The 15,567-nt window shown below is 34.0% G+C and overlaps 1 protein-coding gene across 2 annotated transcripts in view; it reads right to left on the reverse strand.

Annotated features, from left to right (window-relative positions):
- Window positions 1–6,413: 6,413 nt before the first annotated feature.
- Window positions 6,414–15,567, reverse strand: part of ETNK1 (ethanolamine kinase 1) — a 58,577-nt gene continuing 49,423 nt past the window's right edge. The window contains exons 7-8 of one of the 2 annotated variants that reach the window (XM_003405693.4): window positions 12,393–12,466; window positions 6,414–12,085 (exon numbers count right to left, since the gene is read on the reverse strand). In XM_003405693.4, coding sequence (XP_003405741.2) covers window positions 12,013–12,085; window positions 12,393–12,466 — 147 coding nt within the window. In that variant the 3' untranslated portion in view covers window positions 6,414–12,012. Of the gene's footprint in view, window positions 12,086–12,392; window positions 12,467–15,107; window positions 15,253–15,567 lie in introns of those variants that run through there. The other variant, XM_064284487.1, reaches the window with a different exon arrangement.

Here is a 15,567-nt window from a genome sequence, read left to right on the forward strand (position 1 = left end):
CTCAAAGAGGTAAAGAAAACTATATTCATAAAGAAAAAATAGAAAATCTCAAAAGAGAAATAGAAACTCTAAAAAAAGAATCAAGTGGAAATTCTAAAATTGAAAGATATAATACCCAAAATTTAAAAATTCACTGGATGGACTTAAGAGCAGTTTGGAAAGCAAAGTCAGTGAACTTGAAGACAAAACTATATAAATTCTCCAGTCTGAAAAAGAGAGAAAATACATATATATTGAAGAAATGAAAAGAGCATTAACAACCTGTGAGACAATTTCAAATAGTTTAACGTATGTTCAGGAATATTAATACTACATAAAAATATCCAGCATCCAACATGGTTAAAAACCACAATATCTGCGTACAATCAAAATTTACAAAGAAAGCACTAAATTAGGACCCATAACGATGAGAAAAGTTAATCAACAGAAACTCATGCAGAAAAAAAGCATAGATAATAGAATTAGTAGAATAACACATTAAAAGTTTTAGCTGTATCCTATAAGTTCAAGTTAGAGGAATGATTGAACCCAATATGTTAAGTAGAAACATGGAAGATATTTTAAAAGGAGACCCAAATTGAACTTCTAGAGGTGAAAAATACACTTGATAGGAGAAAAAGCAAATCAAACATAACAGGAAAAAAAATAAAAAAAGATTCGTGAACTTGAGGGCAAAGCTATAGAACACATCCAAATGAAACACAGGAGGAAAAAAACTAAAAAGAAAAATAACAATAATTAAGGCTTAAAGCAGTCTAATATACACCAAGGTATATCACAACCATATTGGTTAAAACCACTGGTAAACAGAAAATCGTAGGAGACAGAAGTAAAAATAAGTAATTAAAATGACACACTGTTATAGAAGATCAAAGATAAGAAAGATTTCTTGTTGAAACCATACAAGCTACATGACAGTGAAGCAACATCTTTAAAACACTGAAGGAAAAAGTCAACCTAGAATTCTTTTTTCAGCAAAAACTTTTCAAAAATGAAAAAATGGCTTTTTCAGATCACAAAAACTGAAGGAATTCATCCAGAGCAGACCTACACTGTAAGAAATGTCAAAGCCTCAATAAAATTCAACACTCATTCCTGGTAAAACCATGTTAAAAACAGGAATAAAAGGATACTTCCTTAATATGATATACAGTGTAAACTGTGAAAGCCAGAGCTGAACAGGACTGTCTTGTTGTTCCAGGTTTTGCAAGTTTTCCACCTTTGACAGAGTGCAGTCTTGCCACTTTTCTACTGCTTGTTTTAAGAGAAAATATTTGAGTTTTTTGTCTGACGTATTTCCGCATTATACAGGTTCCAGGTTTCGCAGGTTTTACTGTATATACCTCTTAAAGCCAGCACCATACTTATTGCAGAAATAATAAAGACATTCCCAATAAGGTTAGGAATAAGGCAATGTTGGCCACTGTATCTTCACTATTATCAAAATCACACTGGAGGCACTGGCCAATAATGAGACAAGAGAATAGAAGCAGAAGATTTAGAAAAGAAGTAAAATTTGCAAATGACATGACAGTATACCTAGAAAACTCTAGAAAATTTGTGAAATTAACAGAGACAACAAAACAACAGAGAGAATGATCCCACTCCTAGGAATATATCCTAGAGAAATAAGAGCCGTCATATGAATAGACATGCACACCCATGTTCATTGCAGCATTGTTCACCACACCAAAAAGAAGAAAAAAACCTAGATGCCCAACAAACATGAATGAACAAATTACAGTACATACACACAATGAAGAACTATGCAACGATAAAGAACAACGATGAATCTGCAAAGCATCTCACAACATGGATGAACCTGGAGGGTATTATGCTGAGTGAAATAAGTCAATCACAAAAGGAAAAGCATTGTATAAGACCACTACTGTAAAAACTCATGAAAAGGTTTACACATGAGAAGAAACAATCTTTGATGGTTACAAGGGAGGGTAGAGGTGGGGATGGAAAAACACTAAATAGACAATAAATAAGTGGTAACTTTGGTGAAGGTAAGACAGCACACAGTACTGGGGAAGCCAGCACAGCTTGCATAAAACAAAGTCATGGGGGCTCCATGGACACATTCAAGCTCCCTGGAGGACAAAATTGCTGGCTGAGGGTTGTGGGCATCATGGTCTAGGGGAACATCTAGCTAAATTAGCATAACATAGTTGATTAAAAAAATGTTCTACATTACCTTGGTGAGTAATATCTGGGGTTTTAAAAGCCTGTGAGCAGCCATCTAAGATACTCTACTGGTCTCACTCCTTTGGGAGCAAGGGAAAATGAAGAAAACTAAAGATACATGGGAAAGACGAGTCCAAAGGACTAATGGACCACAACTACCACAGTCTCCACCAGACTTGAGTCCAGTACAGCTGGATGGTACCCCGCTACGATCACTGACTGCTCTGACAGGGATCATAATGGAGGAGAATCCCGGTCAGAGCTGGAGAAGAATGTAGGACAAAACTTTAACTCACAAAAAAAGACCAGACTTACTGGCCCGACAGAGACTACAGAAACCCCAAGAGTATGGCCCCTGGATGGCCTTTTAGCTCAGTAATGAATTCACTCCTGAGGTTCATCCTTTAGCCAAAGATTAGACAGAACCATAAAACAAAACAAGACTAATGGGCACGCCAGCCCAGGGGCAAGCACTAGAAGGCAGAAGGAGACAGGAAAGCTGGTAATAGGGGAACCCAAGGTCGAGAAGGGAGGGTGTTGACATGTCACGGAGTTGTTAATCAAGTTCATAAAACAATATGTGAACTGCCTACAAAGAAGCTAGTTTGTTCTATAAGAAAAAAAAAAAAATTTTTTTTTTCTCTTCTATAAGACTTCATCTAAATTACAATTAAAAAAAAAGAGAATGGGAAATCTCCATTTAGAATAACGACAATAAAGATACTATTTAGGGATAAACTTACAAAGAAATGTTTAAAATCTGGATGAAAAAGTTGTAAAATAATCCTGAAAGACACAAAAGCAGAAATGAAATAATGAAAAGGACACACTTTGTTCTCAACATCAAGATGTAAATTATCCATACATTAATTTACAAAATTAACGTGATCCAATTAAAAGTATCAAAAAGAATTTCTTCTTAAGTTAGACTAGTTGATAATAAAGTTCATATGGAAACACAAGTATATACAAGGAAAACACTGTAAAGAGTTATAAGCGAGGACTTGCTCTAATCAGATATTCAAACATATGACAAACCTACTTCAAAGGGATGGAGAGTCCAGAAATAGAGCCTACTACATATACACCCAGAGCAAAATAAAGGTGGTATATCAAGTACCTAGGACAAAGATGGACTTCTGAGATGGTGTTGGGACCATGAAATAGCCATTTGGAAAAAGACAAAACTAAATCCATTCCCAAAATCATACACAAGAATAAACTCCAGAGATTAGATATCTAAATGGGTGAATCTCTCTTTAAACTGGGTACAGGGAAAGGCTTTCTGTCTCACAATCCAAATGCAATAAAATCTGATAAATTTGGCTAAATTAAAGAGTATTTGTATGACCTCCCCTCCTCAAAAAAACACCTTAAGCAAAGTCAAGAAATGTGGCAAGTTGTAAAGACATTTGCAACATTTACCACAGGGTCTACCCTTAATATGTAAGGAAAGTTTCTAAAGTCTAAAAGTTATAAAATTAAGGTGAAAAAGAGACCAAAAACCTTAATCTTGCAAAATAAATTTATACTGGAATACCATTTCTCACCCACCATATTGGCAAAAATGCAAGAGTTTGACCGTACACTCTATTAGTGAGACTTTGGGGTAATGGACACACTTACACATTCCTACTAGGAAAGCAAAATGGTACCACATCTACGGAGAAAAACTTGGCAGTATCTTTAAAACGGTGTATTATTCACCCTTTATCATTCACACTTCTAGGAATGTGCCTTGAAGATACATCTTCAACAAAAATACAAATGCATACGATTATTCCCTGTAGTATTATTTGTAATTGCAAAATATCAGTAACTACCTAAAGTGCCCGAACACTATTGGTCAAATAAACATGATACACATGAAGTATGTGGTACTAGGCAGCTATATGAAAAATGAAGAAGCTCTCTGAAAACTGATATGGGGTGCTTTCCAGGACATATAGTAAGTGAAAAACTGTGTGTGTGTGTAAAGGAAAAAGAAAACACACATATACCTCTCTGTTTTTGTAAAAAAGAAAAATAAGATGAATATTCAACTACAAAATGAAATTGGTTACCTGCAAGGGTGGAGGGAGATAAGGTGGCCGTGGGATAGGAAAGACAGTGGTACTTTCTGAGTGTAATTTTTTTATAGTTTGACTTTTGGAAGCATGTTAAAATACACACAAACCCGTGTACGTTGGTGGTGGTTGCCATTGAGTTAATTCCGGCTCATGGCAACCTCATGAGTGTCAAGAGAAGTACTATATAGGCTTTTCAACGACGTGTTTCAGAAGTAGATTGCCAGGGTTTTCTTCCAAGGAGTCCCTGGTTGAACTCAACTGCTAATCTTTCAGTTAGCAGCTGAGTGTGTTAACTGTTGTACCAGCTAGGAACTGAAAACCAAGTATATTTCAAATAAATAACATAACCACACTGATTTTTTTTTTTTTTTTAATTCAAGTAATGAACTCAAAACTGCAAACAAATCTTGGACTGTTAATAGGTTTGTTTCTCATAATGTTACAGGTGTAGCAATTCTCAGATCATTTTATGTGCACTGCTGGATTGAACAAAAAAATGTGTTCATATTGTCAGGAGCCAGGATTCTCACTCTGGAAAAGAGAAACAAATATGAAATACACAAAGACAAGGAAGAAATCTGTGAAGACAGATTAGAAATTAGAGGTATCAGAACAGACTCACAATTCCTAATGTATGTCTGTGTGTGTATTTCCTTGTTCTGCCAACCAAAGGGGCGTAGGGTCAGTGATATCACAGAAGCAATGAACATACCTAGTGCCTAGATCTTGGTTTCCAAGTATCATTTCCCCCTAAAAGGAACCAGGCTCTTTGGAGAAATGACTGATTGCACTTTGGGGCAGGGAAGGTACAAGATGAATCTACAATGTCTTATTTTGCTAGAAATTAAGGAAGTGCACACGCATGCACAAAAAAAAAAAAAAAAAAAAAAACCGCTGAAGGCGTTATCAAGAGGACACAGAAATGACCTTTGACGGGGCTCCCTCAAGTCAAAGCTCAGACAATTTTAACATCAATATAAATAAGTATAGTATAAACCATTTAACATCAATATAAGCAAGTGTAGTATAAACCATACATAAGCAGATTATAAACCACTGAATAAAATAGGAATCTACAAGTCTATACTTAAACAATTAGCGACATAGATGGTAGATGACGGATAGATGAATAGATACATGAGGGCGATTCCTTACAGTAAAATGCTAATATACGTGGAACACATAGTGGAACAGAAAAAATCACCATTTTGCAGTCATCATAATAAAGATCCAATTCAGGAAAGACTTATCAAGTGTTACTAAATCAAAAGGCAAAGGCAGAGGATATTTAATAAAGTGCAAAATACAGGAACTTAAAGCATCTCCCCACCAATTGCTTATTAGTTGCAAAGGGAAAAATAAAAACTATACAGTGAAGACACAAGAACAAAACTTTTACCAAGTGATCAAAATTAACATCACCCAGTGACTTCCTTCAGTTGTGATACCCTATGAAGCGGATATCACTTTTGGAGTATTTCAGTATACACAACCTCAATCTAATTGTTAGAAAACCCAAATTTAAAAACATTTGCTAAAACACGCACACATACGCATTATTTTTATTATGGAGAACTGATCTTCATGGTAAACAGACATCACCTGAAGGCACTGATCACGTCTTATTTATCCTTGTATGTCCACCATCTATCACAGTATCTGACATTTGTCAAGAGCTTAATAAACGTTGCAGATGCTAGGTCCCAGACAATGTTTTTATTCATCTACGTTTCCCACCTCCAGCCCCAAGCAGAGAAGACACAAATTAAGCACAGTGGTTAAAAGAATAATGAATTTTTAAATTAGGTAAACAGAACTTGTTCCTAAGTTACATGATATTCCACACTATCACCTCAACACATTTTCTGAACTTTTCTCAAAACTGTTTTAAAAGCCTTGTTTTTCCAGATATCCTACAAAAAGAAAACCTAAAAAATAAAGTGACAATAAAATTATGGATACAATGAAGTTAGAACCCAACTTTATTGTTATAGCCAATTTTTATTTTTATTTACAGAATATAAATCTCTTCAAAAAGATACATTCCTTTATTTAATCAATGACAAAAGGCCTTACTGGACAGAAATAAAGCCAAAACATCACTTATATTTTGAACAGAAATACAGTGTCATTAAAAGCTTATGAACATATAGCAAAAAATGTATTTTTACTTAAGCAGTGAGATGAATGAGGTTTTAAATTTTTTTTCACTGGCAACCCCATTTTATCCACAAAACAAATTTTACTTAAATTAACAGTAGTAAAAAATGGAAAAACTGCATTTTGAACATGTAAATATGCAACAAAAAAAAGGAAGTATCTTCATTACCAAACAGATTAACAAGTTCGCAGACACTCAGATACTTTCTGAGCGTATCAAAACACCTACATCAAAAGTTGCATTTATTTGAGAGGTATCAATACATTTTCAGTGCTCAGACTATTTGTAGCACTTACAGTATATACAAAGCAGCATTATACTACTATGGTTCACATTTGATAAACACAGATTTAAGTTTTATGCCACAATTTCCCAATTCAGTATACAGTTAATGCAATGGTAATTACTACTTGGCATTTTTTCTTCTGAAACTGAATAAGGAAATTATCATTTAAGCACATGGAGTAATACCACGTATTCTTCCTTATAAGAGTATATTTTAAAAGTCAAATACTTCGTATCATGGAAACTGACCTGGCTGTACAAAGGTTCCTAAATTACAATGCAGTCAAAAAGTTTCCTGTTTGCAGATCCCATCGATTTATAGTTTTTTACTATAGATAAGTAGAGGAAATTACTTAAAGATTACCAGGCAACAAGGATTTCAGTGTGTCACTACCTACATCTAAGCAGTAGCAGCACACGACAACAGCCATGGCACGTATACACTGCCATCTTCTCCACAGCTTTATGGGGGTCTTTTCCAGGTCACAGAAGCTAATTTATATGGATACCATAGCGTCAACTTATCTTTGAAAGTTCCTTTATTAAAAGTTTTAAAATTTAGCTAATGGAACACCTACAATTCAAATCAGTCAACTTTACCTTACTCTTCATTAACTAGTTCAAATAACAATGTTATGCTTTCAGTTTTTATAAACATTTTATCAGTGTTTTATTAAAATGATTAATGGTAGTCATAATACCATTAATGGGTAAGATGTAAACAACAAAAATGTCTACATTTAGAGATTAAAATGGGATTTTAGAGAGTTGTATTTTCATAACTAGAAAAAGCTACAGGATTCAGACTGTACATGGATACAATGATATCTTAATCCCACTGGTTTACAGCATGAGTAGTACAGTTGGTACACCAAGTATAGGAAAGAAGAGAAAGCACATTTCAGACAGAAACCTACTAACAACTTGAATTTCGGATCTCTCAAACACAAAAGGGTATTTTCTACAAGCAATGTTATTTTTTCCATTTAAACAGTCCATATCTTTGGAAAATTATGATCCAAAAATAAAATCTGGGGGAGAAAAATCTGTTCAGAAAAACCTAATTCATCCTATAATGTTCTCATTAATTTCAGTTTTCAAGTATTAGGTATTAGAAACAAAAATGTTGCCAGATTTCATTTGTCAATGTATCATTCACTTTGGAAAAAAAGATGCCCCAATAATCTACTTGCAATGCAAATCAAAGGCTTTTCTTTTACAGCAAAACATTTACAGAGTCAGCTTCAGAGATGGGAAAAATTCATTTAAAATAGCTGATATACTTTCCTGTCCAAAGACATCAAGTCCCAAGACGTAACACTATCATCACACAAATGGTATGTAACAGGGATGAAAAAGTGGTTCAGTATAAGAAATATCTTCTTTAAAAAGAAACAAAACAAGTAAATTAGTTAATATGTAACTAAGTTCCCAAAGGATATTTTATAATCTACTGTGGAAAACAAAAAAATCAGAGCTAATCAATTTCAAAATAAAGATAAAGCTACTTTACCACATATAATTCTTCCTCCTTTGTCCATTATAATTACAAGCACTTGCCTTCTTTTCCGTAAAATACTACAAATTGCTGCCAATAACAAAACCTCCTCCTAGCATAAAGCACTGTTGTTTGTCTATCAACTGAATGACTGAGGAATATTAAAAGTTTAAATCTATATCACTTTGAGATGCAGTACAAAATGGTTATTAAAAGCAATTTAAAGCAGAAAATCAAACTACTAGATAATATTATAATTTATATTAAAAAGTAAGGAGTTCACAAAACGTTACAGAACGTTTGTAATCTAAAAAAGAAACGTTATAATTTTTAAAGTGGGGTAGGTTTCTAACTTCTAATTGAGAGTGTTTGGGGAAAATTTTTTTTCTTAAATCTGAAAAGTTTGTTAACATAATTATGAAGTCAAAATAAAGTTGAAAGTAAGTATTTTTAGACTAAATGGAAAATAGTTGACTTATAACTTTTCTGTCTTTTAAAAGTCCATCATGAACAACTTTATTTAGAGAAGCCAACTAAGATATACTTAAGATGAACTATTATTTATATGTTAAGCTGCTATTTATCCTATTTCTTGTATACATGGGGTCTGGACATATAAAATTTAAGGTTTGGTTTTTGTTTTGTTTTGTTTTTTAGAAAAAGGTTAACAACCCTGAAAATAGGAAAAGGTAATAATGGTTCAGTTTTCAATCATTAAGTTACATTTTTAATTTGCTTTAGCTTAGAACCATGACTCAAAGAATGGAGCTCTATTAATGTAACAGTGTATAAACTCACTACTTCCAGGAATCTAATCTCACAAAAACTAATGTCAACTAAAGAAGTGAAGAAAAGTCACATTAGGCACTGAGAGGCTAAATAGGTGCTGACATTAACATAAAAATTGATAAACCCTACTTCCCAGTTCCTCTGTTATCCCACTGTGCAGCCAGAATTGTTGTCTATTTCCAGTCCAAAACCAAAAAGCTGGATCATTTTCTTACAGAACAATTTCTACCAAAAAAAAGAGAGAATGCAAAAACATATACAATCTCATATGCAAGATACAATTCACACTAATTTACAAATTTTTATTTACATTGCTGTATATACATTCCAGGCAGACCTAGCTGATGAGTTTTGTGCTCATACTGATCTCGGGTGACCATGTGAATAGTATAATTTACTACCACATCTCGATTCCCAGAAAGTGGTAGTAGCATGGCGTTAGGAGAGGAAAAAATCAAGTATTACTAGTCAGGTAAGGTCATACAAATGTGTAAGGAAAAAAGAGGGAGGTGGATCGTTGAATTTTGCTTGTTAAAAGCATCCAGGCCACTATGGTCTACTAACATTGAATATACATGGATGCCACTTCTAACAACCATTCTCGTATTTACAAAATGGGCTTACTACCAGATGAGTTATTAGGTAAGGCATTCAAGTTCCTTAGCTTAACATAAAAAGGCAACAGACATCTCAGAAAGCCACAAAACAAATTTTAGAGAGATGCTTTTAGATTGTGGTTGAGATTTACCTTCCTTTAGAATCCCTCAAATGGTAAATATAAAGGGAAGCAATTTTGAGCCCTATTTCTAAGCCTGCACCATCATTCCAAATGCCTGTACAGAAGTATCAGAGCATTACAACACCTAAAATCTCTCCAAAGAGTGGGACAAAATACTAAATACCTCACTTCAAATTGGAGATCCATTGCATACTCCTCGGGCTAGAGAGTCCCTACTCCCCATTATATTCACTTCTATACAAATCTCTCAGAAATGCTTATAATAGAGTCACAGCTAGCGGCTATGCACAGTCTACCAGCATTGGCTCAGTGAAATGTCTATTCCAAATGGTCTGAAGTCAGATTATGGAGTAAGGTAGATAAATTGCCTTCTTTCCTCCCATAGTACTCCAATATATACACTGTTGAACTTTAAGAAGTCAGAAAGCAAAAAAAAAAAAAAAAAATCAAGAGTTTTACATATTCTTCATCATTTTAAGAAAATGTTGCAACCACAGATGAAAATCACATCAAAAACAATTTTTTAAAGTTCACCCTAACATTAAGAAAGCTATTGTTTAATTGGTTCCATTCACTTAATCGACTGGACAAAATTCTACTGATCCTATAGTAAATGTGTTTATAAAAACAAAGGTGAACATTTTTAACATCGGGGAGGTAGAAAACAAATCTTGGTCTAACACTGTTATAGCTACAAACAGACTTCACGTTTCTATTTCTGTAACCAGAATTTACCATTTTAAAATGGCCTTTAAGTGTTTCTACTTATTAGCTTTAAACATCTTGAAATAATCCAAGTGTGTTTAAAGCACTTGTCTGACCGTATACTCAGTCATCTGGAATAATACAGCAAACTCCCCGTAAGGTTTTTCAGAGGTGAAATTGGTGGCCGCATATTCTGAATATGCAGATCTATTAAGCCAACTTTGTACATGGGCACTTATGTGACCAAAGTGCAAAGCTTGTCAGACTAATTTTCAAAGTAAAATTATTATGACTGTTCAACCCCACACAGCAATCACAAAACTTGAAGCCTACTTATCTATCCCAAATATCTAACTTCCTTCCATATAACTGCCTAAATCCAAACAAAATAAAAAAACATATAGTTAAATAAATGCAAGACGAAACAAAACATTAAAAAAAAAAAAAAGCCCTCTCATCGTGAGTATTTCTGCTTAGTTCACATTTTGGTATATCCAATTTTAAGTGTACAAGATCAGTGTCCTAAATGCTCCTTGTTTAATCCTTTTAACAACTTCAACATATCACATGCATCAAGTAGTCATTTACTATCAGTCTAAAGATACGGGGCCGAACTAAAACATGAAATAAAAATATCAGGAATGAAATTGGAGAGGTAAAAAAGAATCTATATGATGTTTTCTTGTTCCCAAGTATGATAAGCTTTCAATATTTGCTTCAAAAACTGCAACTATTATACTAGCTGTTATACAAAAACAAACAAAAATATAGAAGATCTCAGTAAGTAAAACAAAATTTTGGTTAAAAACAATTTGATAAAATAAAATTTTAAAAACTGAAACTAGTACTTAGATGAAATTACTTAATACAGATTGTAGTAACATTAAATCATTGTTATCTATTCCAGGATTATATGGTACACATCAATATTCTTACTGCCAGACTATGCAGGGAAAAGATAATTTTGTTCTAAGATATATAACCGAAAAAAGAAATGCTTTTCAATATTCAAATTAAAAAGATGTACCATCAACACAGGTGAACATATTTCATCCTCCTAAACAGACATTTTTATATGAACAGCCCAAGTTATCTACACCAGTGACTGGTGTTTCAAGAGTAAATGATTCATTTCACTTACAGTGCATCAATTTTAATGTTGACACTGAATACCTAGAATGTTTACTGAAATTAATCATATTAAAGGAAAACTACTCCAGAACATTTACATTGCTTACACTCAACAAACAGATGAAAGCAGCCACAGAATGCTAACTTTATAATAAATAATTCACATATAACACAGATTAGGATATCAAAGCAAGGATTAAACTGACATCTTTATAGCTTTTTGTAGATATAACAAATTTCTAATCCACTACATACTGACAGCAGTAGGCGTATTTCTTGACATCATTCAGTCTATTTAAAATATAGATTGGTTGTTGAGAGGCCCAATTTGTAAAGCAAGATAACCAAATTAACAGAATTTTAACAAATATTGGCTTTTCGGAATTTCTTTAAGGAAAGATTCACAAGGAATGCTCAAATACTTGAGAATAATTAAATCTCCTCTCTACTCAGGCACTTTTAACGCAGTAACTTCAGGCTTCATTTTGAAGTATTGGTTAAAACGCACAATTGCATACCTAGTGAGAAAAGTGAATAACAAGATTAGTTAAAGCTGAAAACTTAATCACTTCTGTATTTCCACTCACTCACCTAAACTGGTTTTTTAAGTTTTAAGATTTCAAAAGACTTATTTTTAGTTTATTGCACCACCTACTGGACACTTTTTCTAATACAGAGAACACTTATATTTCCTCACAGCCCAAATATTTGCAGCCTTTATACTTGACTGACAAAATTAAGTGCAATGCTTCATATGAGTTCTCAATGTTAATCCAAAATAAGAGTAGAGACAAACGTAATGCATAGAGCAAAATTAAAACTTACCCAAGAAAATCAAATTCAATAGTGGAATATTTAGCTTGAATCAAAGCCCACAATCCCCAAAAGAAATGAGAAGCCTAAAAGGAGGAAGAAAAAATTCAAGAATTATGATAATGCATTTCTTTGCAAAACAAGTAAACAAACAAGTTAACTGTTAATCAAATTGTGAAAAACAATCCATTTTTTTCATCAACTCCATGCATATTTTCTTTCTCACTGCTTTTATTATATAAAATATTTAAAATACAGGTAATACTGAAGTGTATACAGTTACCTGGATGGCTAGAGATCATTTTTGCCCACACCAGAGAGAGAAATTATAATCACTTAAAAAACAGCCCAATTTCTGTAACCTGCTTTGTACAAAGCACGGCTCAGCATCAATATTGATAGACGTTAATTGTGTTTTTAATGGTAATAACTGCTAAAAGGCTTTCCCTATGTTATTATCAAAGGTATCTTTTTTTTGCCATAAATACACAAAAAGGAAAATATAAATTCCAGAAACAATAAATATTTAAATGCAAAGAATAGTCTCCAAACAAAGAATAGTCTAGAGATGATAAATAGCTGAAAAACAATTTTATTGACTCTATTCAGCATAACCGACCACAACATAAAGGAAGTAACACAGCTTCATTTAAGCCAGAGAAAAATAGATTCTAGGATTTAAAAGAAAAAACAGAAGAATGTGTAAGTGTTTAGGAACTAAAAAATAACTGTGTGTGTATGCGTTACAATCTATTTACAGTTAAATATGATGATACGTTTACATTCTGAGAACACTAGTAAAATTTCACTTTCTAAGAAATACTGTAACTGCTCTAATTAGAAAAAAAGATCTTCAAGCCAAGGTTTTTGTTTCAGTGAAATTCACTGCACTACTATAGTAACAACAAAAGATCTCTAATAAAAAATTACTCAACATATATGATCTCGGTATTAAAAATAAAATTTGGGAAAAAAATGAATTTGGTAGCTGAACCTGCAAAGTGTATCAGAAAGAATTTTTATTTTGCATTAAAGAGCATGTGGGTTCAAGCCCAGTCTCTGTCACTAACTCACTTTGCAATCTCTAATAGTCACAAATTTTAAGTCACAGATTCATAACTTAAAACATCGGAGTAACATTAGCCATTCTGCTTTAAAGGTTAATGGAAATAACATATGTTAAAAAAAATTTTTACCCACTAAAGAGCTCTACTTAAAATGTATGTTGCTGGGATTACTACTGCACTTGGTTTTAATCTTTCTAAAAAAAATCACTAACAGGATTTATTTATTTATACATATAGATAAAAAAAAAAAAAAACTAGTGCCATCGAATATAACTTGCTATCAAATCAAATACATGCATAAAAAAAGAACAAAACATGTAGTAAAGAGATAAAGATTCATACATATGAAGCATCATGGTTTTAAAAAATAGATGGGCTCTGAGTCAGATTATAAAATTTACTAGCTGTATGGCTTTGAACAATTTAATTAACCTCTCTGTGCCTTAATTTCCTCATCTGTAAAATGTAAGTAATAACACTACTAATGCCTAACTAATGCCTAGCATACAGCAAATATCCAATAAAATGTTAGCTATTGTTACTATATGAAATTAGAATGATAAAAATGATAAAGATTTTCCAAAATGGTCTTCTTTCTACCTAAGGAAGTACCTAAGGTATTGAAAGTGAATTTTGAGATGAGATGACTTCCATTTGAAAGTCTAGATCAATGGTTCTCAAACTGTGGTCCATGTATACCTCTGGGAGGTTCTGAGGCCCAAAACTATTTTCATAATAATATTAATAAGTTATTTGCCTTTTTCACTTATGATGACATTTGAACTGATGGCACAAAAAGAAGTGGTGGGTAAAACTGCTGGCATCCTAACCTAAGTCAAGACAATGACACCACACCACTAAAATAAAACCTGTGAAAGCCAGAACCTGTGTAAGGTGGAAACCTGTCAGAGAAGGAAAACTCAAATATTTTCCACTAAAACAAGCGACAGAGAAGTGGTAGACTGCACCCTGTCAAAGGCAGAAAATTCGCAAGACCCGGAAAAACAAGGCAGTCACATCGAGTTCCTGGCTCTCATGAGTTTTACTATAGTGCAGCAACCTTATTCTTCATCACCACACACTCACAGTAAAAAGCAAGTCTCACTAAAGACTGTCCTTTATTGGAAAGACAGCACACAATACAGGGGAGGTCAGCACAATTGGACTAAACCAAAAGCAAAGAAGTTTCCTGAATAAACTGAACGCTTTGAAGGCCAGCGTAGCAGGGGCAGGGGTCTGGGGACCATGGTTTCAGGGGACATCTAAGTCAATTGGCACAATAAAATCTATTAATAAAACATTCTTCACCCCACTTTGAAAAGTGGCGTCTGGGGTCTTAAACACTAGCAAGCAGTCATCTAAGATGCATCAGTTGGTCTCAACCCACCTAGATCAAAGGAGAATGAAGAACACCAAGAACACAAGGTGATTATGAGCCCAAGAGACAGAAACGGCCACATAAACCAGAGACTACATCAGCCTGAGACCAGAAGAACTAGATGGTGCCCTGCTACAACCAATGACTGCCCTGACAGGGAACACAACAGAGAACCTCTGAGGGAGCAGGAGAGCAGTGGGATGCAGACCCCAAATTCTCATAAGACCAGACTTAATGGTCTGACTGAGACTAGAAGGACCCCGGTGGTCATGGCCCCCAGACCTTCTGTTGCCCCAGGACAGGAACCATTCCCGAAGCCAACTCGTCAGACACGGATTGGACTGGACAGTGGGTTGGAGAGGGATGCTAGTGAGGAGTGAGCTTCTTGGATCAGGTGGACGCTTGAGACTATGTTGGCATCTCCTGCCTGGAGGGGAGATAAGAGGGTGGAGGGGATTAGAAGCTGGCGAAAAGGACACGAAAAGAGAGAGTGGAGGGAGACAGCAGGCTGTCTCATCAGGGGGAGAGTAATTGGGAGTGTGTAGCAAGGTGTATATGGGTTTTTGTGTGAGAGACTGACTTGATTTGTATAAACTTTCACTTAAAGCACAATAAAAATTATTAAAAAAAAAACTGATCAAAATGTGAAAAAAAAAAAGTGTCCTTTATTAAGGCATTACACCTATGAATTTTATTAACTCTTGTCCCTTGTTTTAACATTCTGTATGATGAAATAGGAAGA

This window comes from Loxodonta africana, chromosome 4 (assembly GCF_030014295.1).
Source record: "Loxodonta africana isolate mLoxAfr1 chromosome 4, mLoxAfr1.hap2, whole genome shotgun sequence".
Classification (NCBI taxonomy): domain Eukaryota; kingdom Metazoa; phylum Chordata; class Mammalia; order Proboscidea; family Elephantidae; genus Loxodonta; species Loxodonta africana.